Consider the following 25244-nt stretch of genomic DNA (forward strand, 5'->3'; position numbering starts at 1 on the left):
CCAGAAGGTTTTGATACAATCTGGTCCCGGTGCGGAATAGTTCTTCATCCCTCTTAAAACTTTTTTCACCTCCTCGGTAGTGATGGGTGGGCATTCTTTATCGGGTGTTATGAGGGCAACACATAACTACTTGAAACTATTCATATTTTCTGAGTCTTCGTCCAGTCTATACTGAACTTCGTAGACTTCTCTCCAAAATACTGCGACCTCCTCTGGTTTGGGTGGGTGTTCGACAGTAACTGGAGGGTCTTGGAAGAGTCGAGATGGGTCCGAGAGAAACTGTTGATTTTCTCTGACCCACCTCTCCCACCGCTTTAGACTTCTCTTAGCGTGAGATAGTATCCGTATTCTCTCAACAATATGCTGCCTGATGGTCAGCAGCTTTGACTTGTTAAGTGTGTGATAACGGGTCCGGAGTTCGCGCGCGAACTTTCGAACCTTGGCGGTAAACTTCCTGCCAGATGTGATGTAGTCAATCACACACTGAATGCGGGACGCGTACTGTAGTACCCAGCCTATCTTTATGGCAAGTTGATGCATTCGCCTTTTGGTTTTATGATCAACCGTTGGTTTTGTTTTACGATTCGCATCGGCCAAAGCTCTCGCTGCATTATACACACAATAATTGATAGCCCAGAGGTCGGATTCTCCGGAAAAATGTCCACGAAGCTCGTCATCCATTTCAGCCAGATCTTTGGGCTTGAGAGAAACCTTAGTGCTGATGTTTCTCCGGATCGTAAAGCATCGCTCTTTATCTATTGGATGCCTGCCCGCGGTTGGTCTTAGGGTCGTCTCTCTTTCTTTGTTGCCGGCTTGTTCTAGCTGTGGTAGAGTAGACGTTCCACTTACATAGCCCCTTTTACGGAGTAGTTCAGCATGGTTTCGCAGACGTTGCTGGGAAAAGTGCGATAGCTCCGGGTGTTTCTCGCACCACAGAGCATGCAGCCATGCCATGTAACCCCGTTCAGGGGCCACACTCGCATCGCAGCACTCTAGCAAGTCGTGATTCAGACGCTCCGTCCATCCAAAGGTCGCGAGATCCCGCCGATCCATCGCATTGAATCCATTTTCATTGGCTCCCCCAGTTCTAAATTGGTCGGCATTGTTGGCCGACCGATTGTCGGGAGCCGTGCGCGTTCAACTATGTTTGGTGGCTTCGTCATAGGCCCTTCGGTTTGATTCTGGAGGAATCAAAACCGAATATATATTTGTGGTAGCCCAATAGCCTACCCATTCGATCAACCGACTAACTGCCCAGTCAGCTAATCGACGCTGAATGGCCAACTGTATACCTGCACCTGTTCACGTTCGTCTAGTGGACAGATGAAATATAACAACGAGCGGTCAGTCGGCTATCCCACTAGAGCTTTTTAGCCCAGTAGACTACTATGCATAAGGTTCATCATATATTTTAAGGTTTTAGGTTTTTCATTTTTTCTTCATGAACATATTTTGAGTAAAAAATAATAAAAGGAGTTCCTATTAAAAATTGTAAGTCAATCATAATTGACATAAAGTTTCTTAGTAAGGAAATTTTAAATAAGATACTCACTGTATTTATGTTCATTTTTTATAACAAGGTGTAAACTGGATAATTAAAAGTAAGCAAACTATACAAAATACTTGATAAAATTGTTAACTTTATACGGAGAATTCTGCATAGTTTAAAATCGACCCTTAATTCCATTTCTGCTAATATTTTTTATAAAATGACTGTAAATGTTTTAAAAATATTTTTGAAATTCGTATTACTTGTCGTAGCCGCACGTCATTGTAAATATCGAACTATCGCAATTAGAGTAAACGAAATTTAATTTTGTACATTAGAAATTAATAAACCTTACCCTAAAATTTTATGATTGCTTCACGGTGAGTTGTATGATAATAATAATTATCATTATTGTAGGTTTTCTCATTGGATCAATGCTTAATGGTTATAGCAGACCGCGACATCATAGACCTATTGAGCAATAGTCGTTTAGTTAGTCTATAGTATTGATATAACAATAACTAAGATTTACTCATTTTTATTGCAGAAAATTAAACTTGGTTTACTCATAATACGAGACTTCAATATTTTCAATAATATGCGGCTACGACAAGTAATATGAATTTCAAAAATCTTTTAAAAATATTTAATTTCATTTTATAAAAAATATTAGCAGAAATGGAATTACCACACCTTGTTATAAAAAATGAACATAAATAAAATGAAAGATTGAAAAGCAATTACTTTTTTAAAAAACTTTTTCGATTATATTCCTGAAGGTTTTAATTTTATTTCAAATTATCTTGAATAAAGAAGCACTGAAAAAATACATAATAGCCTTTTGTATTTTTCCATGTTTATTTTAGGAATACATAAAAAAAATACATAATGAATCGTGTGCATAGTAGTCTACTGGGCTGGAACGCTCTAGCAGAATAGCCGACTGACCACGGTGCTCCGGAAGCCGATTTAAATGAAGTGAAAATGTACAGAAAATCTTTCTGTTTATATTCATGCTATGCATAATAAGAAAGCAAAATCACTTAAATTAGGTTCTTATTTGCTCATTAAAATATTTGCTGTTCTAATTTAAACTTGTATACATATACAGGGTGTCTAAAAAGTCCCGGGACGGTTGGACATTTCCTCAGGTAAAATAGTTTTCAAAAAAGTGAAGGTCATTCCTGAAGTAAATTTCAACGAGAAATTCAATGATGACCTTCATTTTGACCTTGAACTTGACCTTTATGGCTTTTTGAAGGTCAACTTGTTTTTTAAAATGGAAATCCCCTTTTTTTACATGTGCAATCGATAGAGCGGAAAATTCTACGTTCAGGTACGTACCCAAGTCATAGGTCAATTGTAATGTTCAAGATCAGTTGGAGATTACTTGAAATTAACAAAGTTTTCCTAGAGGTCAGTGCAATTCCTGTTGTAAATTTTAACGAGGAATTTATTGGTGACCTTAATTTTGACCTTGAAGTTGACCTTTATGGCTTTTTGAAGGTCAACTTTGTTTTTTTAAATGGAAACCCCCTTTTTTACATCTGCAATCGATAGAGCGGAAAATTCTACATTCGGGTACGTACCCAAGTCATAGGTCAAATGTAACGGTCAAGGTCAGTTAGAGGTTATTTGAAATTAACAAAGTTTTCCAAGAGGTCAGTCTAATTCCTAAAGTAAATTTCAACGAGAAATTTAATGGTGAGCTCTGTATTGATCTTGGTTACAGCGTTTTGAATATTGTAAAATCATAAGAAAGTTTTTCATTAAAAGTTCCAGGTGTCCTGGTGAGAGTTCTGTTCCTTCCCGAAGAGTTATACAGTCCTATACAGTTTTTCGATACCTAAGTCAATACCTTAGGCGATACCATAAGTCCTATACCGTTTTTCCATACGAATATTACGGATCGAAACTAAATTTACGTATTACGAGTACATACTTACTACCTTTCGCTAAAAGATTATTATGGCGCAAGCTAAACTTTCGGAACGAGAGAGGGTATCGATCTTATGATCAAGTTCGTTTGCTTTTTATTCGCACTTTTCGGAAAGGAGAATGGTTAAATCCTGTCTCAAAATCAACAATTGAAAGAACTGTAAGGCGCTTTATGAATCATGGATCATCCTTACAAAGTTTATCTCGTACAAGAGCTCAATGAAGACGATCCTGATCGTCAGGTTGAATTTTGTGAAATTATGATGGACAGAATTGATAGTGATCCTCTTTTCTTGTACGATACAGTATTTTTAGATGAATCTACGTTCACTTTAAAAGGTGAAGTTAACAGGCAAAATTGTAGATATTCGTCCGACACAAATCCTGATTGGATGTTGGAGAGTCACACGCAATATCCACAAAAGATTGATGTTTGGGCCGGTATCTTGAATGATACATTGATAGGCTCTTTTTCATCGATGGTAATCTCAATGCCCGTGCATGTGAAGAGCTTCTCAGAAACCAAATTGTACCAAGAAGTGGGGAAATTACAGGCCATAATTTTCAAAATATTTGGTTCCAGCAGGACGGAGCAGCGGCTCATTACGGTAGGGAGGTTCGAGCATATTTGGATACTCAGTTCCCTCAAAGGTGGATTGAAAGAAGGGTTGAAATCGAGTGGCTTGCTAGATCTCCTGATCTGACGCCTCTCGACTGTTTTCTTTGGGGTTATTTAAAGAGCAAAGTATACTCAACGCAAGCGCAAAGCTTAGACGAATTGCAGAATCAGATTCTGCAACAGGCTACTTTGATTAATAGGAAGATGATTTGTAATGCTGTAACTCATTTTTACAATCGCATAGCTTTTTGTCAAGAAGCTCAAGGTTTTCAGTTCGAACATCTTCACTGAAGCGTGAGAAGCAAGGGGGCTCACGCTAATGAAGCACCCCGAAACGTGAGAAGCAAGGGGACTCACGCTAATCAAGCACCCCAAAGGGAACAGAATTTACTATGTCCACGTCGTTACAATTTAACTATGACTTGGGTACGTACCTGAACTCAGAATTTTCCGATATATCGATGGTAGATGTAAAAAAGGGGGCTTCAAATTAAAAAAAGAAAGTTGACCTTCAAAAAGCCATGAAGGTCAACTTCAAGGTTGAAATGAAGGTCACCATTGAATTCCTTGTTGAAATTTACTTCAGGAATGACCTTCACTTTTTTGAAGAATATTTTACCTGAGGAAATATCCAACCATCCCGGGACTTTTTAGACACCCTGTATACATAAGTGTATGAAGAAAGGTGGCTTATGTTTTTAAACTTTCTGATAATTTTGAAGTTTATAAATTATATATTTATATATACATAAAAACATATACACACAAAGTTGCATTTTTATGGCGACAAAGATTATCTCTTTCCTCGAAAAATTATTATGGAAGTGTATTTGAGTGAAACGCTTTGTTACAAACTACTCAAATCGGCTGATATGTTGAATGATAAGGATATTTATAAAAAAGTTGGTCGTCTTCTCTTGCTGTCTTGCAAAAACGCATTTAATGCGATGGAAAAAGTAGTTTCGATTTGTTTTTCTATGAAGAATGTTGGAAAAGACTTAGATACAAATTTAAAGGAGTTCGAACGAATTTATGAAGCTACTGAGTGTTCAGAAATATTAAAAATTCACGTAATTCCACAGCATATAAAAGATTATCTTCGTTTTTTTATGGAAGTGGACTGGGAATTTGGTCAGAGCAAGGAGTTTAATCTATACACCGACAATTTTAAGTTTATTGGAATAAACTGAAAGTAGATGTGATAAATGACCCTTCATAATCATCAAGATTTAAGAAAGCTGTAGTTTTATTTTCATCCTCGCATTTGTAAATACAGTTGTTCGCTTATATAAATACTTTATGAACAATTTTTTCAATATAAAATATTTAACTGATAAGATATAATTTAATTTTTTTTCGTATAACAGATGTTTGAAGGTAAAAAAAGTTTAAAGATTTAAATATATATATTACATACATAGTAATGTTATAATAATCTATTTAAATATGTGATGTCATCTTAATTGACGCACGCAAATATCTCTATCGGTAAGCCAGATACGAATAAATTGTTTAGACAAAAGTTGTTCAGGGTCAAGGTTAAATGTTAAAAAATCGTGTGAAAACCGTTTTCTTTGAACTTTTGAGGATTTATGGGAGAACAAATGTTTAGGTAGGCTTGGGTCCAAAGAGATTGACCAGCTTGAGCTTGAGGCAATGGGACTCACGGTAAAGAAGCACCCCAAACATTTTTTCGCCCATAAATCATCAAAAGTTAAAAGAAAACAGCTTCTGGACGATTTCTCAACATTTGACCTTGACTTACAGAAGGTCACTCTAACAAATTAAGAACTATCTTTTACGACGTGAAATTGTTTGCTCTTTCCGAATCCAGTGTCAAAAATAGAGGGTTTCATTTTAAAAACTCACTTTGATCTCCAAATGTCCTTTGAAACTGACCTCAAGGTCACAGTTATTAGTACAGTCAGATGGCCCCTATTGTCTTCAAAAACTTTTGTCCAAACAATTTTTTCGTGTCTGGCTCACCAATATAGATATTTGCGTGCGTCAATCAAAATGGCTGGGCTAACGATTTTAGTTGTCAGTTAAGGGTGGTATATGTATGGTAATTATTAAATTGACTTTATTTTTCATATTTATTGTTTTTTTATTTTCCAATTTTTGTGAATTAAAATGTTTAGAATGCTCTAAAAAATGTAAATGAGCAAATAAAAATATAAACTAAAGTGATTTTGCTTTCTTATTACGCATACAATGAACCTGTACGGACAGATTTTCTCTACCTTTTCACTCCATTTGAATCGGCTTCCGGAGCACCGTGTGGCCGCTCATTGACATATTTCTTCTGTCCACAAGATGAACGTGAGCAGGTGCATTAGCCAACTGGCCAGTTAGTATAAATTCAAGCTCTTCATTTACTGAATTTCCATTATTATATATTGTACATCTCTTAAATTTTATATCTTCCACGCGATATTTTCAATGTCAATAAACACACGAGGAAATCAAAGCATTATCACTGTATTTTAAGAACTAAACGAAAAATTTATGCAACTATGAATTTTTCTTAGGTGCCCACTAAGGGTATAACCACGGGCATATGAATGAATAACCAAACATTTTTTTAATTGAAATAGAACGTATACGTATATATTTAGTTTTTAATGTAAATGTTTATAAATCGAATTTTTTTTGGTAACGGAATTTTTTTAATGTTAAGTGGCTCAAATATTAAATTGACTAGGCCTTTCACAAGTTTTAGAATTTAAATAGTTTAAATACGAAATTGTTCATTTCTAATATTTCTGAAACGTCTTCAATTTTCTTTATATTTTAAGTTGTTCTTTTTGGAGCTATTCAAAAATATAAATAATTTACTTTGGAATGTTTTTAATGTTAACTTGTTCAACTACTAAATTTACGAAGTTTTTTTCACAAATTTTAAAATTAAAATCAATTAGATAAAAATGAAAATTATAATAGATTAATTAAAAAATTAATTTAATTAATTGATTTAATTTAATTAATAATTAATTAATTAACATAATTGGTCAATTTTCAGGCTGTTTAATTCCCAGGCTAAATTTTTTAAACGCATAATTTAGAATGATCACATCTAAGGCAAATGTGGAAAAAGTGACTAACAGGAAATAATTGAACACCTTCATACTTTAATAAGAAATAATATATATTCATTTAGAAGTCAAACTTTTATTTTTAAGGATCATACACTTTTCTGTTGGAATCATATTTTTTTATTAACGTTAAATTTTCGTGTGGAAAATAAACTGTATTTATATACACTTCGTTTTTAAATAAGAAAATAAGAATATCCAATCCTGTACACGATAACAAATATGTCTCGACTCTTATCTGTGAACGCATTTAGAATGAGCCACACACATGCCTCGTTTTTGTTAACAAAAACAACAGTACATTGCATCTTACGATTTGAGCGCGAGATTCCATAAGAAGTCATTTGTGGGTCGTACAATAGCATGCGTTGCAAATTGTCATCCGAATTTAGCTGTACGAGGAAAAAGTTTCACCTGATAATAACAAAATCCGCCTCTCCCAACCGTAGCATCGCCAGAGGTCACATGCGCATTAAACACGTCTGATTCACTGAATCTAAATTATAATGGCGCAATGTTATCGCCTCTCTTTCTCGGTCCCTTTCCGAGAAATACAGTCTTCATACAAACTTATAAAGTTATCACAGAGTCGTTCTTCTTCACTAAGACGATTTTTTTTTGTTTTGCAAAATTGCAATTTCTTTGAAGCAAGTTATGATAATTGATCGAATTGCGATTACGTGATCAGTTTCACGCTTTGGCTTTTCGTATTTTTGCCATCACTAACTCAAGTCATGTTTTTAAACATATTAAATATTTTTGTCGATAAAATCAAATAAAAAATATAAATAATCCAGGTATTTAAAAATTAATTTTTGATGCTGAAGACCTTATTAAATGTTTAAAAGACCAATACGATTTCAAATAAGGGGAAATTTCAAGAAAAGTCTAGGTTATGGTGTCATAATTATTTAGTATTTGGATTCAACTATTAACTGCTAATTTTCAAAAACGGACAAAAAGTTTCTTCAAAATGCAGTAGTTTACGTACAAACTTAGGTATTTGGGACTTTTTTATTCGACGTGGAAATTCTTGCTCCTTCCTTGATCGTTTTTCTAAAATTCTTGAAAATAGACTTTCTCAAAAACTCCAGTATTTCATTTTTTTTATAAATAGCTGAAAGTATACCAACGAGAGGTAAAAAAAAGTTCCAATGGAAGTTGTAATACCTAGAGACGATCTGCAAAAAACACCTTTTACTTTGTTGTGATAGCTTTCAGCGTTTGCAAGACAAAGTAAAAAATTATATGTATGAAAAACATTTTCTCGGCCTAAAAAATGGTATGACCCACATAAAACTCATAGGATGCCTTTTTATATTAGCAGAAACTTTGTTTAAATATTGAAAAAAAAGTAATGACTTCTTGAAAATCTTCTTTTCGTGATTGTAAAGTTCGATGAAAAAATTAAAAAATCTTGTAAACTATGAAAAATGTTACAAGAGTGTAAGAGATGTTTTTTGTATAAGTTTTCTAGGTGTGTACAATTTTATATGGAAATTTTTTTTGGCTTTTTGTTTTCTCCGAAAAAAGTTCAATTTTTCATAAATAATTTTTCTCAATGTGAAACAATTTTTTTTACCGAGAACGAAACTCACGAGTTTGTTTATTTTCTTGATAGAATGATATATCCCAATACTAAATGATTATAACACTGCCTGATTTGAAATGGAATTGGTCAAAAACTATTAATTTTTTAATTAAATTTTTAAACATTGTTTTGAGTATTTTAGATAAGACTGTCAATAATGACAGTATCACGCTTCATTGCTTAGAAAGAAATCATTTTTCGTTTAAGGTTTATTTGTTTTTCTGACTTTCAGAGGCCATCTGTGATGCAAGATTCGCGAATTTCACCATGTAGTCCACGCTGTTCTCTCCCATCAAACATTGCATTTGAGTGACAACCTGAAATTCATAAACATGAAAGATTTAGAAATCTGATACTGACAATGAAATCAGGTTCATGTTTTTAGAATGTAATTCAGAAAATAGTTGCAGATATTTTTATTTCATGGAATTTCACTAAATGAATAACTAGCTTATTTATTTAAGGTCAATATTTCGACAAATTCTTATCCATTACAATTTTTTAGTTTTACGCACTTTATAATATAAATTATTAGACAAGTCGGCAATTCAAAATTTTAAATTGCTTTCAAGATGTTTTTTAATATTGAGTGATACCAAAATTTGATAGCTAATTTCTTTTTTAAAATAAAAGTTTCAAGACGAAATCAGTGCGAGCTAAGAAAACAAAGGCGCCTCAAATTTTTTAATTTGCCTTCAAAATTTGTGTTTGCCTTAAATTAATTACTTTTGAAATTTTAAGCGTAACCAAAAACCGAGTCTTTTGAAATTTCAGGCCTTCGTATAAATAAAAGAGATTTAATATAACTGCATATATCACATCACAAGTAGAGTCAGACACGTGAAGATGTATGTAACACTGCACGCTATGTATGGTATTGTATTTATTTATTGTATTTGTATTTGTAAAGCCCCCGGAAAAGTGATCGTTTGGAACAAATTATCTGTCACTAGCTGGACGGCTCGGTAAAGGGCTATCTAAAGCTCACTTTCCTGGTGGCGTTCAGACTTATAACATATGGTTTAGAATAAAATAATAAATTTAGAAAATTGTTAATATTAAATAAAAAATTAATTATGTTAAACAAAATTGAGGAACTTACGTCTGAAGGCGGTCGAACATCTTCTACTGTAGGACATTCAGTTTGACTTCTCTGTGATCCTTTCATTGGCGAATCAAGCTGGCCCAGAAAACTGCTCAAGGAAAAATCAGCAACCTGAAATGCAAAAAGCAAAATAAAGCTTTTTAAGAAAGATTTAAGATTTTAATCCTAAAACTGAACTAATAATAACTTTAATTGATTCATATTTATTATAATAAAAATGAGTTTGGTACCTCGCAGTTGAGCCATTGGTGTTCGCCCTCTTTTAACAGTTTCGTAGCACTTGTGATGATAGAGGTAGACGCTTTTGCAGGATTCGCATCTCGCAAAACATCCAGGAAATGCTGTTCTTCAGAAGGTCCAGCTTCGATTTCAGTCTCTTTTCCGACTTCATCGACAGGCTTATTCAAGGGTATTTCACTTGAATCGACTGTTTCGTTTCCAGGTGGGCTTGGTATTTCGGAATAAATTTCTGGACTAGTTATTGGAACCACTCTTTGAACTATCAGATTTCTTTGTCTGATTGTTCTGCCTCTCTTGCAAAATCTAGTTTTGAATTTCTAAACAAAAAGACATTTCTAAAGTCATCGAGAATAATTCCTGACATTAACAGATTTTTAATTTGGAGCGTTTCCAAATATGAGGGGTTTAAAATTTACGACGTTTTTCAAATACAGATGATTTTAAATATTCAAACAGCCAGTGAGAAAGAATAAAAAAATTTTATTTTTTAAATTCGAAACTTTTAAAATGTGATATACCGTTAAAAAAAGGATATCTCCATTTAAAAGGCATACAATTTTAATACACTCGTTTGAGAAACATAAAATTTATTGCTCTGTAAAGAACGTCTGACGCTTAAACATCTGGAAAATCTGTAAGGTTATGTAATGAGTGGACCACGTGATCAGATTCCTACCTTAGCGATACTTTTTTTATTTCCTAACTTATATTCACACGAAGCGCTGCATCGAGCTGAAAATTTTGGGATACTAAACAAGAAGCACTAAGAATTGTGGGACGGTGCTTTGTCAACATCGGATGTGCGTTAGAATCACTTCCATAATTGCAGATTTGTTTATTTCCACGCTGGACGGGCCCCACCTCTACCGCGACCTTAAAGTTACTTTTTTCAAGCGTCGTTTATTAGCTGTATCGATGAGGGCGCTGTAAGCAACTTTTTCAACTGTGCATGTGCCGAAAAGCGCAGGACGATTTAAAATCAATAAATACTATCAATAATGATACAGATAAATATAACGGCCTCCCAATGCAGTAACTCGCGGTGTACTATTTCCGGTTTTAGGAAAGACGGTTACGACTCTTTCCTTTAAAAAAAAACCAGAAGCATAGCGGAAAGGCGCAGTGAGCGGGTACTCACTCGAGTATATTGCGCAATATTATACATTACAATTGGAAACGGTTCAGACGGTACCGATTTACGCTGTTGAGAAATTCGCGGGCCGCTATCGCTATTGCGCATTATGCATTATGCATGCCAGTGTTCCCACCTGAAAATTCGTGTATAGGAACCTCAGAGGGACCTTCACATGTTTCTGCATACAAACCTGTATAGGATATCTTGACGGTTTTTACGTAAGAAGTTGGCGAAGGAAACTGTAAATGATCCTGCAAAGGACCTGTATACAAGCTAACCTTTTAAAGATCCTCTCATGCCTAAAAGTTCTTAAATTAAAATTATTTCTTGAAAGAAAAAAATTAAAAATTTTTTCTAAAAGTTCCTTCATATAGTGAATTGAGATGTGGGTTCATGTACAGGATCTTGTTCAGGATCCTATACATGAACCTGCACAGGAACTAATCCGCAAGGGTTCGCTAGTAACTTGGCTCTCTCGATAGAGAGTTAGATCTTCAAGGGAATAAAAGAAAGGCAACTTTATAGCTGTAAGCGACATGAGTTTTTGTAATGGCTTTCTGTTAACACTGTAAGAAGGATTGCATTGAAAAGTAATTGAAAATTTTCTGTTCCATGGTGAGGTGACTCTTAATAAATCCTTTTCGATACCGCCTTTGTCCTCGCGCTTTGAATCCCTATACGTGAAGAAGTTATCTCTCAAACTGAATCCCTTTCTTCAGCCAGTAGCGACAATATTTTTCAGAATATTTTTGGATACCTTAAGCTTAAGAGCATGTGATACTTCGTCGTGTGGTCATCCGGGTACAGTTCCACCGGATTTTTTCCACAAAAATGAAAATGTTTAAAAACTGAATTCGGAGATGCTATAAAATAGCATAACGGACGTCCCAGGACTCTTTTTGAGGGATAATAACAAAAAAAATTTATTATGCTAAATAAAAATTTTATGCATGTTCATCATTTAGAGGTTTCGTCGTTTTTCAGCTCCACCGTTCCGATAATTTGGAAATTATTTATAGAACAAACTTTTTTGATTGACTACAAACAAGGTTAGTTCCGGGACATTAGTTAATATCTTTATTTGTAAGTCTAAAGTTTTCGGCCAAAATATTCTGTAGTTTGGAAGTAACGCTCGGGAGAATTGTAACACACATAACCTCAAAATATACACACACGTTCTGGCAAAATCAATTTTTTTTTGGAATTATCCCATAAAAAAAGTGTGCACGGACGTCCGTTAGCATGTTCACTATCATTCCCCAGATTTTGAAAACAAAATATTTATTAATCTAGGGAAAAAACCGGGGGAATCTAACACTGATAAAATCGATACTAATTCCTAAGCGCCATGCAAATTAATCAAATTTAGCCAAATTAAAATTGCTTTGAATTAACCGACAAAAAAAGTATGCAGGGACGTGCGTTAGCATGAATAATAAATATTTTGTCTTAAAAAATTGGGAACTGATAGTGAACATGCTAACGAACGTCCCCGTACACTTTTTTTGTAGGTTAAAAAAAAAAAAGTTTTAATCTAGCAAAATGTGATTAATTTGCATAGCGCTTAGGAATTAGTATCGATTTGTTTCAGTGTTAGATTCCCCCGGCTTTTTCCTAAGATAAGAAATATTTGGTCTTCAAAATCTGGGAAATGATAGCGAACATGCTAACGGACGTCCCCGCACACTTTTTTTGTGTTTTTTTTGCAACAAAATTTTGATATTGCTAATAACGTGTGTGTATATTTCGAGGTTATGTGTGTTACAAGTTTCCCGAACTTTACTTCCAAACTACACAATGTTGTTGACCGAAAACTTTGGACTTACAAATAAACATAGTAACTAATCTCCCGGAACTAACCTTGTTTGCAGGCAATCGAAAAAGTTTATTTCATAAATAATTTCCAAATTATTGGAAAGGCAGAGATGAAAAACGACGTAACCTCAAAAAGCCGGGCAAACTGTACCCGATTGACCACACGACGAAGTATATCACATGCTCATAAATCGACCGTGAAATAGAACACTTTTAATCCCTTTGCAAATTGCACATTTCGCTGTTCTTATTTACTGTTTTTCGAACAAGATTGAGGTTAAAAGTATTTAAAAGTACAGTATCAGTAATTTTACGTTGTCAAGCTTTATTGATACAGAGCCAGGTGTGATGAAAACTAATTTACTTCATTTCATTACCATGATTTTATATTTTTGGATTGACCGAATTTGAATAAAGCGAGCATTTTGTGATAAAGTGGTACATTGTTATGCAAAATCCTAATCTATTTTACAAATTTTATGCTTTTTAAGCATCTTCTAATGCGATGAACGCAAATGGTGTTTTAAATTGATTTCAGGTTACGTTTGACAGCTCCGATCTACTTTGAAAACAATTGGAATCTAAATATTGTCGCTGCCTAATCGGGGATTTAAAAAAATAGACACAAACGGACTTCCTAGGCATTGAAATTTCGAATACCTTTGAATGCCAGCCTTCTTACGGCAAGACCCTATACGTATTTCTGTACAAGAACGTACTCCACAATTTACTTCACAAACGAACCTGTATAGGATCATTCCAAGATTCCTTTCGCGGTACAGGTTACTTTGCAGGAATAAGTACAGTTTCCTCGCCAAACTCCTGCACATGAACCATCAAGATTACCTGTACAGGTTCGTGTACAGGGACATGTTCAGGATCCTCCGCGGTTCGTGTACATGGATTTTAAGCTGGGTTTTTTAGTGTTCTTGTTGACGTACGACAATTTCTGAACAAAAAATCATTATATGTAATATAATCAAAAAGCGACTGAAATATTTCACGGAATACTTTGCCGATGAAGACGCACTGAAAAAGTAATGAAACGGCACTGATCAGTGCTGATTAAGTACTGTTTCTTCAGTACTAACTGTACCGCTAGTTTTCTATACCTGAGTTTCCCTTCAAGCGTCCATTAAAATTTTTAAAAGGCTATTTACACCTAATAAATCTAGTCTATGAGGTCTTTGAAAATTATATGCAAATGCGACTAGGCTACCAAGTAGACCAGCTGAAAGGGATTAAAGATCAAAAATTAAAATTTGTAAAATTTTGAAATTATCTACGATAAAATTGAAAATTCAGAATCTACGGGTTTTTATTATTTCAGATATCTAGCTTTTTCTTTTGGATGTTTGAAATTGGAATGAATATAAACTAGCTCTTAAATGGATTGAGATACGCCAAAACAGAAAACATTTTTTAATTCAACTTCAAAGTATTATATTAGTATATAAGTTATAATTATAAATGTATATGTGACGTGCGCCAAAGAAAGGGGTCTTACTCTATAAAAATCGAAATCGAGGTTTTTACACCATTCGATAGTTTTTGAGTTGCTCTTTTTAATCAAACCATCGAAAAAAAATTCTTATCGTTATTACGGTTAATAATTGAGTTATTAGACACCCGAGAAGTCCGACTTTCGTTTGAGAGCTCGAGATCCCATGAAACACCTCCCACCACTTACCACTGCATCTCCGCGTCTCATCTATACCCCGACCGTAAAACGCGGCAGTGGGGCCGCTATATGCATGAGACATGAGTTTTCCCTCTCATAAAAGTCGCGCTTATCGGGTCAACTTCGACCACTTGCCCTGGAAAATCTCACTTTTCAGAGTAAGTCCCTTTCTTCGCTGCACATCACATATACTGAGAAAATTCATAAATTAAACAAAAGTATTAATAATTTGAAGACAATTCTAAAAAGGGAGTCGGTTTGGTTGCGTATAGGTACTGTAAATAACTCTGCCCGCCCGGTACGTGACGAATAAAATAGGACCATTATATGGCCGTCTCATCACTTCTCAGTCTTCTACGGAAGGTTAGTACATGGTACTGCAACTGCACATGACTTTTTTGAGAAAATCTTCTAAACATACAGGTAAGTTATAAAGGTCTGATTAGTAATCATCCTTTTATCGTTTGAAGACCTTTTGGTTTCACGAATTACAAGCAACTGTCCGAAATTTGAGGTTAGTGTGCCACTAACCTCAAATTTAGGATATTTTATTTTATTTCGTGAAACTGAAAGGTCGTTAATTGATAAACGTTTGGAACATGACTGAGAAAATAGATTATACGTCGGCCACTGACGCCGAGGAGAGCGTACAGGGGCTGTGGTGGGAGGTTCCAGAACTACGCAAATGGAAATAACTCTGTACGGAGGAAGTGAAATAGCGAAGACAAGAAATAGGTGAGACTTCACTCTGCATACTTTTGAATATAAAAAGATTCCGAATTTCGAGGGCTTTGAAAGTTTAAAGTTTTTTTTACAAAATCAAAATTGAAATGCATATCAAAATTAATAGTAACTTTCAAATAAAACTGCCAATAAATTAAAAATGATCCATTTTTGTCTTTCACTTACATCTAGTTGCGTTTTGAAGGCATCAGGTGTGCCAAGTCTGTGATATGCTTGAGGAATTAAGGGTCGCCGGAACGTCGATTCTTTCGTCGAAGGAATTCGAGATGAAATTACAGTTTCACTGCCGCCCGACGTATTATCATATCCCTGTAAAAAATAAATTAGAAATGAAACATTATAACTGAAAAGTCATTCCAAATAAAAAATATTAAGGGAAGTTAAAGTATTTATACCGACTCCGATATATCTAAATGTAAATATTTCACAATGATTACATAAGGAATTGAAAAGGTAGAACAACAAGGAAAGAAAAACAAAGGTTAAGAACAATTGTAAGTTTCAACAAATCTTCATATCCGCATTCAATTTTTATCGAGTTCATAATTAATTTCACATTCTCATTTGATGTACATGCACAAATGGAATGGTAATCAGTTCTTAATGGTTTTAAATGGTTCTGCAGTTCTTCAAAATTAATATGAAGCAAATGCTTTTGTTTTTTCCCCTCTGCATTACGAACAGATACATAATCTTTCATTCATGGGTACCTCCTCCTATTTTTATAATCTTCATAAAACGTCCTAATGGTTTTTTTATCTTCTTCAGTGATTATTTTATGACTTTTTTGTGTGTCTTAGGGAGAAAAGTACCATATTCTTGAGTTTAGTTTCTCGATGTTCTCACCAAGTACCCGCTGATTTTAAATTGAGTCTTAAACATTTCACCTCACGAATGTCGCAAATAATATTAGAATAATTCGTTACTCTGATCATAGATTCTCAGTTGTATTAATTGCTGCTAAATTTCATCACTCACGCATTGTTTTCCAAGATTCAAATTATCCCCTTACATCCACATTCCAATAGAATACTGAGTTTTAATATTTATTTATCACTTCATACTAAATAAAAGAACCTAACCATTGCATTATTCTTTCACTTTGTAAAATCTGAGGGACTGATCATTTTCCAAAGATTTCCAAGATATATTTCAAGAGATTTCAATAGATTTATGTATATTCTAAGATATTTGAAAATATATCAAGCAATTTTAGGAAATTAAAAGAGATTTCAGATCATCCCAGGAGATCTAGGTAAAACAAGTTTAAAGATTTCTAAGAATTTCACAGCTTTTTTTCAAGATATTTTAGTATATTCCAAGAGATCTAAAAAGTTTGCAAGTTTCTGAATACTTCAAAAGATCTATGTAAAAAGAATTTTAATGATTTAAAGATATATAAAAGATAACGATGGATTTTAAAGGATTCCGAAGCTTTCTTTCAAGAGATTTCAGTATAGTTCAAGAAATCTAAAAAGATTTCGAAGGATTTAAAAATACTTTATTGATTTCAAGAGACCTCGGTAGAAATATATTTAAAGATTTAAAAAATTTCGAAGGATTTTTAAGAATTCTTTCGAGATATTACAGTATATCCCAAGAAATCTGAAGACTTTGAACGATTTAAAAAGATTTTACCAAATTCAAGAAATGTCAAATTATTCTAAGAGATCTAGGTAAAAATATTTTTAATGATTTCAAGAAATCTCAACATATTTCCAAGATTCTCAAGGGTCAAAGATTTCGTTCAAGAGTTCTTAGGATTTTAAAGATTAAAAAATAAAAAATAGAACAATCTAAGTAGGTTCACTTCAGTCAAAAAGTTGACATTGTTATGCATTATTTTCAAACCTACTTTAATATTCTAAACTAATTTTAAGTTAAAATGTATTTCTACTATAATAAAACACCATTCTTAAATAATTAATTTCCATTAAGTCCATTAATTAATTAATTAAATAAATTTAATTTGATTCTCCGCTTTAACTATTTAAGAAGCACCACTTGCGATGTAAATTATTTACATTATATTTAATTGCATATAATCTGATAGGAAATATCTTGTTTGCTTAAAACATTAAAATCGTAACTTTAAAAGAATTTCATAATGTGTTGCATATGCCATTTTTTTATTTCTATGAATTCTTAAAACCGATGCTTGAAAAAGAGTCAAATATTAACTCATGTAAATAGTGAAATTTGATCCAGGAAACGTCTAGAAATAATGTAATTTATTAAGTTTTTTTGTTTACTAGCGACACTGATCTGACGACCTATTCTGGATCGAAACGTATATACTAAAGAAGAGAATGGATAGCTATGCAGGAACGAGTGAGTCATGACTTGGGGAGATTTAAATGCTGAGACGAGAAAAAAAGGTGGAGAACAATGTTGAAAAAGGAAAAGTGGAGAAAAAGATCAAAGACAAAAAATTGATTGAAGTCTGAACGAAATGCGAGAAACGTTTACAGCTTATTTTTTATGCAGCTGACAATAAAAGTAAATGAAAAAGTTAGAAAAAGAAGAATTGAAAGGTTTAGAGGAACGATGGCATTGAAAATAAGGAATGAAGACCAAAATGAAGAAATGAAGAAATGGATGGATAAAATGAAGAGACACGTATGAAGGTTAATGAGAATTAATTAAGAAATGGCGAATAGATGAATTGATTGGAAGAATAAAATAATTATATGAAAAGTGAAGAAAGAGGACTTAAAATAATAAAGTAGATTGGAGGAATTAGGCACAAAGAAATAATTTTGAACAGTCAAAAATTCCAATGTTAAAAGCCGAGAAATCAAGAATCAAATTAACAAATAAAAATAATCAATCACCTTGCTTGTTCCGTAGCTTTGCTTTGCGATCGAGAGTAGTTTCTGCAACATCAGACTCACGTTATCATCTCGAGGTGTAATGATCGATTTGAATTTCCCGGCAGAGAAAGCTTGTGCTTCACGCGGTGGCGAGTCCCACCAATATTCGAGAGTTATTTTCGATTCTCGTCCAAACTTCCAAGGAAAATAAAATGAAACTCTATTATTTATTGAACAAAAAATTGATGTGAAAAATAACGCCTTTAAAGAATAATAATTTACTTGCCATTAAAAAAAGATCACCGACAGTGATTGTATTCGCTTCCTCGGTATTCCAACCCAATCTTATCCTATCGATAGTTTCTCTCCCTGGGAATCTGTTAGGTTCGGTTTGCTGTTCCGTGGGAGTTTTAACATCATTGTTTGTCGGTTTTTCATTCGAGAAATTGGAGCTCCCCGTTTCTGGAACGTCTAGGTCACTGTTGTTATCTACTCCTGCGTACTGATCATCACTTAACTTGTTCGTTTTTTTATCTCCTTTATATTTCTTGACACCTTTCTTCCCTACGCCCTTAATATACTGCGTCGATCCTAGTAATTCCACTCTGGAACTCTTCAAAGCAAGACGCTTTTCGTACGAGTTAAAACTAACGCTGTTGCTGGTTAGGTATTCGCCGAGATTCACAACAGGGAGGGCGATTTTGCTACCTTCCGGAGGAGCCACACGTAGTAGAATCGACTCCTTGGATTCGTCGATTGTATTGTCGTCGAGTACCGACTAAAATTTATGTAAGGGAATACCTAAAAGAATTTCGGTAATTCAAGGAATTTTTAATTTGATTCACATTCAAGAGCTTTGCAATTCATATCGATTTAGGGTCTTGGTCTGAAATAATAAAATAAAAAAGGATACAGTTCTGTACTTCGGAGGTCGCCATCGCTGCTGCAAAAAAGTCAAAATACTAGAAAGTCGTCGCTGGATGGGAACAAGAGTCCGAACTCTCGGATTCATCGCGGCAGCCTGGACTTTCCACCAAGCCATATTGTTTCCAGGTCGTAACTCTATTGTCACTCTTGGAGGCAGCTTTATATCCTCTTGCCAATCTGTAAATTAAATTCTTGACATCAGACACCAATATTATTTCGCTTTCAGTTTTAATTTGAGTTTGAGTTTCAGTTCTTCCCTAAACTGCAAAACGGTTGACAAAAGAGAGGGTGAGATGATAATTAGAAAAAAATTATTATTTTATATCAGTATTGAAATCCTTCAATCCTATGTAAGAGAAAGCTTCAAAGAGTCGTCTATCTAAAACATTTCTTATCGGCCTTTAGAAATGCTTAAATATTAGCTTAATAATTGAAGGCATCGCCAAAGAAATATTTTTCGAATACGTTTCCTGGTTCACACAAGCTCTGATGATCAAGGAAAAAATTATACTGAATATTTGAAAATTCAAGAAACTCAAGGCGAACTTCCAGCACGTGTAACAGTAAAGAAAGATTATTTTTTGGAAAGTAATCATTCGTGGAAAACAATGTTTAGGGCTTGGACTCACTTTAGAAATCAAAATATTTTGTGTCTATATTGACATACATTTTGCAAAATAGTAGCAAAATACATAGTAGTAACATAATTAAAAAAAAGGAGAATGCTTCTTTAATGAGATTAAAAAAGAAATGTCTTTAGGAATGCAAAGTAAAAGTTCCAGATAAAAAACTCCCATTTATCATATAGTCTATATTTATATTTTTTATTTTTACTTACGAAATAATTAATAAATCCATTCATTGTTTAAAGTTATAGGACATGCAAAAATTGAACAAAACAGTATTGTAAAGAACTTCCATAAAATTATATTGATAATATTGCATTCGGTGACTTATACAATTTCCCATACCAGGGCTACTGAATACAAAGGTCGAAACATCACGCTGACAATTCTATTGCAGAAAAATTAGATACTTTGAAAGAAAGATAAAAATAACATTAAAGAAGAATAATCGCATAAAATAAAACTAATTAATCTCTGATTTGAAATAGTGAAACTCTTCTATAGCGCCGATTTTGGGGATGGCGGTGGGTGGGAACTAACTCATTATAGCTTGCTCCGCTTTTGTGTGTTCACGCCTGAGTGCTCGCCTGAGTCCCCGCGCAACCCGCACAGCTCCAGTTACATCCACCTGCGGTGCGGCGTCAGTTCTTAAAGGGCTATAGAAGCGAGGGCTATTGAAGGGTTTCACTGTATTTGCAAAGAAAATAAAATCCTTTATAATTAATTTCTCCTTCACTACTTGCAATGAAATTAATAAATCTCCTCTAAACACGACAAATTTAATATCGAAGGGTTTTCGAATTCGAGAAATCGTTATATACTTTGAATTATTTATAACTAAATTAGCCTCCAATTTTACGGCCGCCCACATCATAATTATTCTGCAATGAAAGGAACGATCCACGTATAAAATATTTCTTTCTAAATTTGTAAACTCAACAAATTGTATTATTTTCAGAAAAAAGAAAAACGATTTGGAATAATTCCTAAGTTCTAGTTTTTCTTTGGTGTGAATTTAACATTTTGCAGACGAAAAACTTTAATTTTCTGTCCCGTAAAATTTCATCTTCATTCTTTCAGAAACTTAAATCTCTTCTATTGGAATTGTGATTAATGTGAAAGATTTTTAATTTTCACTATTTCTAAAACAGAAAACTTTTTAATTTTTAGTATTAATAAAAGGTGAATCCTTTTACTCAGTATTTTTTATTCCTGGAGTCATTGAAATTCCATTATTGTTAAATTTAGATATTATTTATTTTACAATTGTTTAATTATAAGCAAGGGATTAATTACTCCTGCGATCTGGTATACACTCTGCAATCCCATGCAACCTTTTACAATATTATGTAATCCCCCCTTATGTAAAAATATTGTTGAGAATTCAGTCAAGACCTATAATAATTTTTCTACAATGAATTTGTTATAATTCGTTTTGCCATTCTATAAAAATCCTTATAGAGAATCATGATAAGAAAATCAGTACAGAAAGAAAAAATGTTGAAATGTTGTAAGAGTTGATGCAGAAAATAAGGAAAGTACAGATTTCTTCATATTTCATCAAAATTGTATGGCATTTTAACGATTTCCAAACATATCATTGGTTTTTAAATAATTTAAAAATATTTCCACGGATTTCAAGGAATTCCGAAAAATTCTAAGGCAATATAGAGGATTCCAAATATTTCCAACATTCTCGGGCATTTTTAAGGATTTCAAGAGATTGCAAAGAATTTTGTAGTAGTTCCCAAGATTTTAAGATATTTCTAATGAACTTTAGAAAATACATACATTAAAGCAATTTGCTAAGATTAAAGAATGTCAACGATTTAGAGGGTTATAAACATCTTTTTTTACAGAACTTTAACGAATAATTGCAATTTTTAGCAATTTCGTCAGATTTCATAAGATTTTATAAGAATTTTAGGGAATTGGAAATATTTTATCGGCTTTCAAAAGATTAAAAATATTTCCATGGATTTTAAAGAATTTCAAAACATTTCAAGGGATTTGGCAGGATTTGTATGTTTATCAAAGATGTCAATGTGTTTTAAAGAATGTTGTAGGATTTCTCAAGATTTTAAGGAATTCCCAGTGAACTTTGGAAAATATTAATTAAATTAAATTAAACTTCAAGTCATTTCTAGCGATTCTAATGATTTCAAAATATTTTAAGATATTTCGAAGATTTATAGGGATTAAACGGTTATTAAAAAGAATTTTAATTGTATTTAAGTGCTTTCAAAAGATTTATACTTCTTTAATGGATTTTCACGCTTTTCAACGGCTTCAAGGGATTCTGAAATATTTCAAGAAATCTATAAAATGTCAAGGGATTCGAAAGAATTTTGTAGGGTTACTAAAGAATTCAATTTATAAGTTTAATTTAACTTATATTCAAGTGATTTCAAATTATGCATACTTTACGCAATAAATTAAATTTTATTTCAAAGGAATATTTTCAAAGTATATTTTATTTTTTGAGTATTAATATATTTTCAAATGTGTCAGGGATTTCAAGGGGTTACAATACATGTTCGTATAAATTCAATTCAAAGATATTTTTAAGATATCAAGAGAATTCGGATATTTGCTGTATAAAGTTTGTTTGGGCAGAATCACCATTTTTGTGTATTTTCATGTGATAATATGAAGTCTAAAATAATTTTTTTAATTTTCAGTTTCTCCACGTTGTACACTAATTTCTTAAATATTTTTTGTTATTGATTCTAACACTGATTGTGCTACAATTTTAATCTATATGATTTTCTATAAAAAATTCCTCTAATGAATGGAATATTTTTCAATCCTATGCAATACTGCAATCTAGTGTACCTAAAAAATCTGAGCCTTAACCATTCGATTCTAAGCTTTTTCCATTTTAGACGTTTCCAATTTGATATTTTATACTTTTAAATGTTTGAAAATCTAATTTCTGATTTTAAAACTCTTTTATTATGATATGCATATCATTAATTTTTGAACCATTATTCACTTTAAAATATACTGACAATTAAGGCTCTAATTTGGAAATTATATTTTCAAACATTGCGGTAAAAACATGAATGTTCTGAATTTTAAATAATCGAATTTGAAACTATTCGATTTCGGACATTTTCGAATTTAAAATGTTCAACCAGTAAGTGTACAAATTAAAATGGTACAAGTTTGAAAGATTTCTCTTCAAAAAGTTGAAAATATAGAATCCGTAGCTTAGGAAATAATGAATAGATGGATTTTAATATACACAGAACGCCCATATTTTAATTATCTTGTTTGAAAAGGATTCCATGGGTTTAAAATATTTCTTTCTGAAATGTTTAACCTGCCAACTTCAACTTTCTTTTTAAATGAGACTAGTTTAAAGTTTACATTGATTTTGAACAAGTGCTGTCTTGCATGTAAAATTTGGTGAATTTAAATTTTCTTTTCCATTACTTATTTTGAAATTCACCTAACTCTAAACTCAACCCTTTCCCATATGACGATTCCTCGTTTTAAATAATAATAAATAAAATTAACATAAAGACACAACATTCTACAAACCTTCTAATTGGTTAAGTTTTCTCAAAGCTCTGCAGATTGGAGTTTTTATTCTCATTGTTTTACCTCTCAATCTAACTTGGGTTGATCCGTAATAAACCAATTCGTTTAATTTCATTTGTGCTTTATCATGCATTCGCGGCAGCTTTCTCCTTAGTTCTCCATAATTAATCAGTCCATAAAGTTCCTGCGTTGTCTTTTTAACGTCTGAATTAATACAATACAAAATTAAATAGTTCAATTAAAAAGATTTAACACCCTATATTTAAAGAATGATTCAGAAAAATGGTAAATTGTACCTTCAGAGAATTTCAATCGCTTCGATATCTTTAGCCAAGTTCGGTAATAAAAATGCCGAATCTGTTCCTTGTTTTTTATCATATTCTCAGCCAGTCCTTTCTTCTTTCCTTGACTTAAAAAGTAACTTTGCAGAGCGTCAAAATCCTTTCCGAATTCGTTGACTGCCTTGAAAAAGGTATTTTTGTCTTCCAGCGACCACAACTCGCAGGATCTTTTCAGTGATCGCATTATTTTTGCTTCACTATCGTCCTCCTTTGATTCTAAATTTAAGTTGAAGTAAAATTCAGGTTTAGGTGATAAATTTTAAATTGAGAATCAAGAAGATAATATTTTATAAATATATTAGACTAATTTACTTATGTTTTACTTGAATTTAATTGCAATGAAATACCTTTTTTGTCAGTTGGATTCGCATCAGCAGCATCAATCCTTATTCTTTTTGTGCCGCGCACGATTTTTACATTAGAAGCTTTTGGATCGGAAACGATTTTAGCATCTGAATTGGTTGAAGAAGATGGAAATGGTAATTGGTTTTCATCTTTTAATTGTACTTCGCTATTTTGAATAGTTGTGTCGTTAGTTTTCGATGCTTCACTTTTTGCATCTTCAACGATCATTGTTTCGGATTTGGAAGATTCCTGGACTTTTGGCTCATCGAAAATCATCCTCTCAACTTTCACCTTTACTTCATCAAGTTTCAACTCCATTATGAGGCAGATTGATCTTGTCTTTTACCTGAAAACTTATGTTTGATTATTTGTTTCTCTATATTTTTATTTTAATGCAAGTTTTTACGGATACTAATCTTTCCTTAAGATTATTTTTAATTCAAGAAAATAGTGCTTAATGTCAATAATTTTAAAGCAGTTAACGTAAACAACAAATAAATAAATAACTTAAAAACGAACAAAAATTTTATTATGAGAATGAATTTTGTGAAATAAAGGTTCTTTTCAATTTTATAATTATTGTTAATTTATAAATAAATATTTTAATCTCAAGCTTTCCAATGTTGAATTCTTCAAACTTGAAAATGCTTGACTGATAAGGTTAATGCGATTAATGCTAAGTGCATTGTTTGGCATCAGAAAGGAGCAAGAACAATAAATGCTAAAATCAGTTAATATATTCTGTTCTCTTTTTTAATTTAAATATTACAATTAAAAAAAAATGTAAACAAAATTTGCTATTGCTTTAAAAAGCACGGCGAATTATCTATATGTACCACTTTTGGTAGTACACAATAATAAAAAAATTGGAAAATATGTTTTTTGATTAATTTAGAATAGTATATTATATACTATAGAATAGTACTATAGTAATAGAAAAATATCTTCAACTTGGATCAAAGGAGGAACATGTTATTATTTTGCTGTCACGTGGAAAATCTTTTTTCTGAAAGTGTAAAATGATTCTTTTTTTTCAAGCTGGAGAAATTTCACATATTCAACTTTTTACCAAATCTGTACATACGATTTAATAAAAAAAAACCCATGTTAATCACCCATCACTAGTAAAAGCGACACACATAAAAAATCGCTATAATTTTTGAAACAATAAGATATTTTTTTAATTTTCAAATA

The 25244-nt window shown here is 32.6% G+C and overlaps 1 protein-coding gene across 5 annotated transcripts in view; it reads right to left on the reverse strand.

Moving 5' to 3' along the window:
- Positions 1-7197: 7197 nt before the first annotated feature.
- Positions 7198-25244, reverse strand: part of LOC117172619 (protein cramped) — a 26005-nt gene continuing 7958 nt past the window's right edge. For 3 of the 5 annotated variants that reach the window (XM_033360714.1, XM_033360712.1, XM_033360715.1), the window contains exons 2-11: positions 24053-24396; positions 23661-23921; positions 23365-23568; positions 19179-19369; positions 18552-19043; positions 18287-18460; positions 15618-15761; positions 10068-10394; positions 9835-9948; positions 7198-9049 (exon numbers count right to left, since the gene is read on the reverse strand). In XM_033360714.1, the coding sequence (XP_033216605.1) occupies positions 8942-9049; positions 9835-9948; positions 10068-10394; positions 15618-15761; positions 18287-18460; positions 18552-19043; positions 19179-19369; positions 23365-23568; positions 23661-23921; positions 24053-24368 (2331 nt within the window). In that variant the 5' untranslated portion in view covers positions 24369-24396 and the 3' untranslated portion in view covers positions 7198-8941. Of the gene's footprint in view, positions 9050-9834; positions 9949-10067; positions 10395-15617; positions 15762-18286; positions 18461-18551; positions 19044-19178; positions 19370-23364; positions 23569-23660; positions 23924-24052; positions 24404-25244 lie in introns of those variants that run through there. The other 2 variants (XM_033360713.1, XM_033360716.1) reach the window with 2 other exon arrangements.

This window comes from Belonocnema kinseyi, chromosome 5 (genome assembly GCF_010883055.1).
Source record: "Belonocnema kinseyi isolate 2016_QV_RU_SX_M_011 chromosome 5, B_treatae_v1, whole genome shotgun sequence".
Lineage (NCBI taxonomy): Eukaryota > Metazoa > Arthropoda > Insecta > Hymenoptera > Cynipidae > Belonocnema > Belonocnema kinseyi.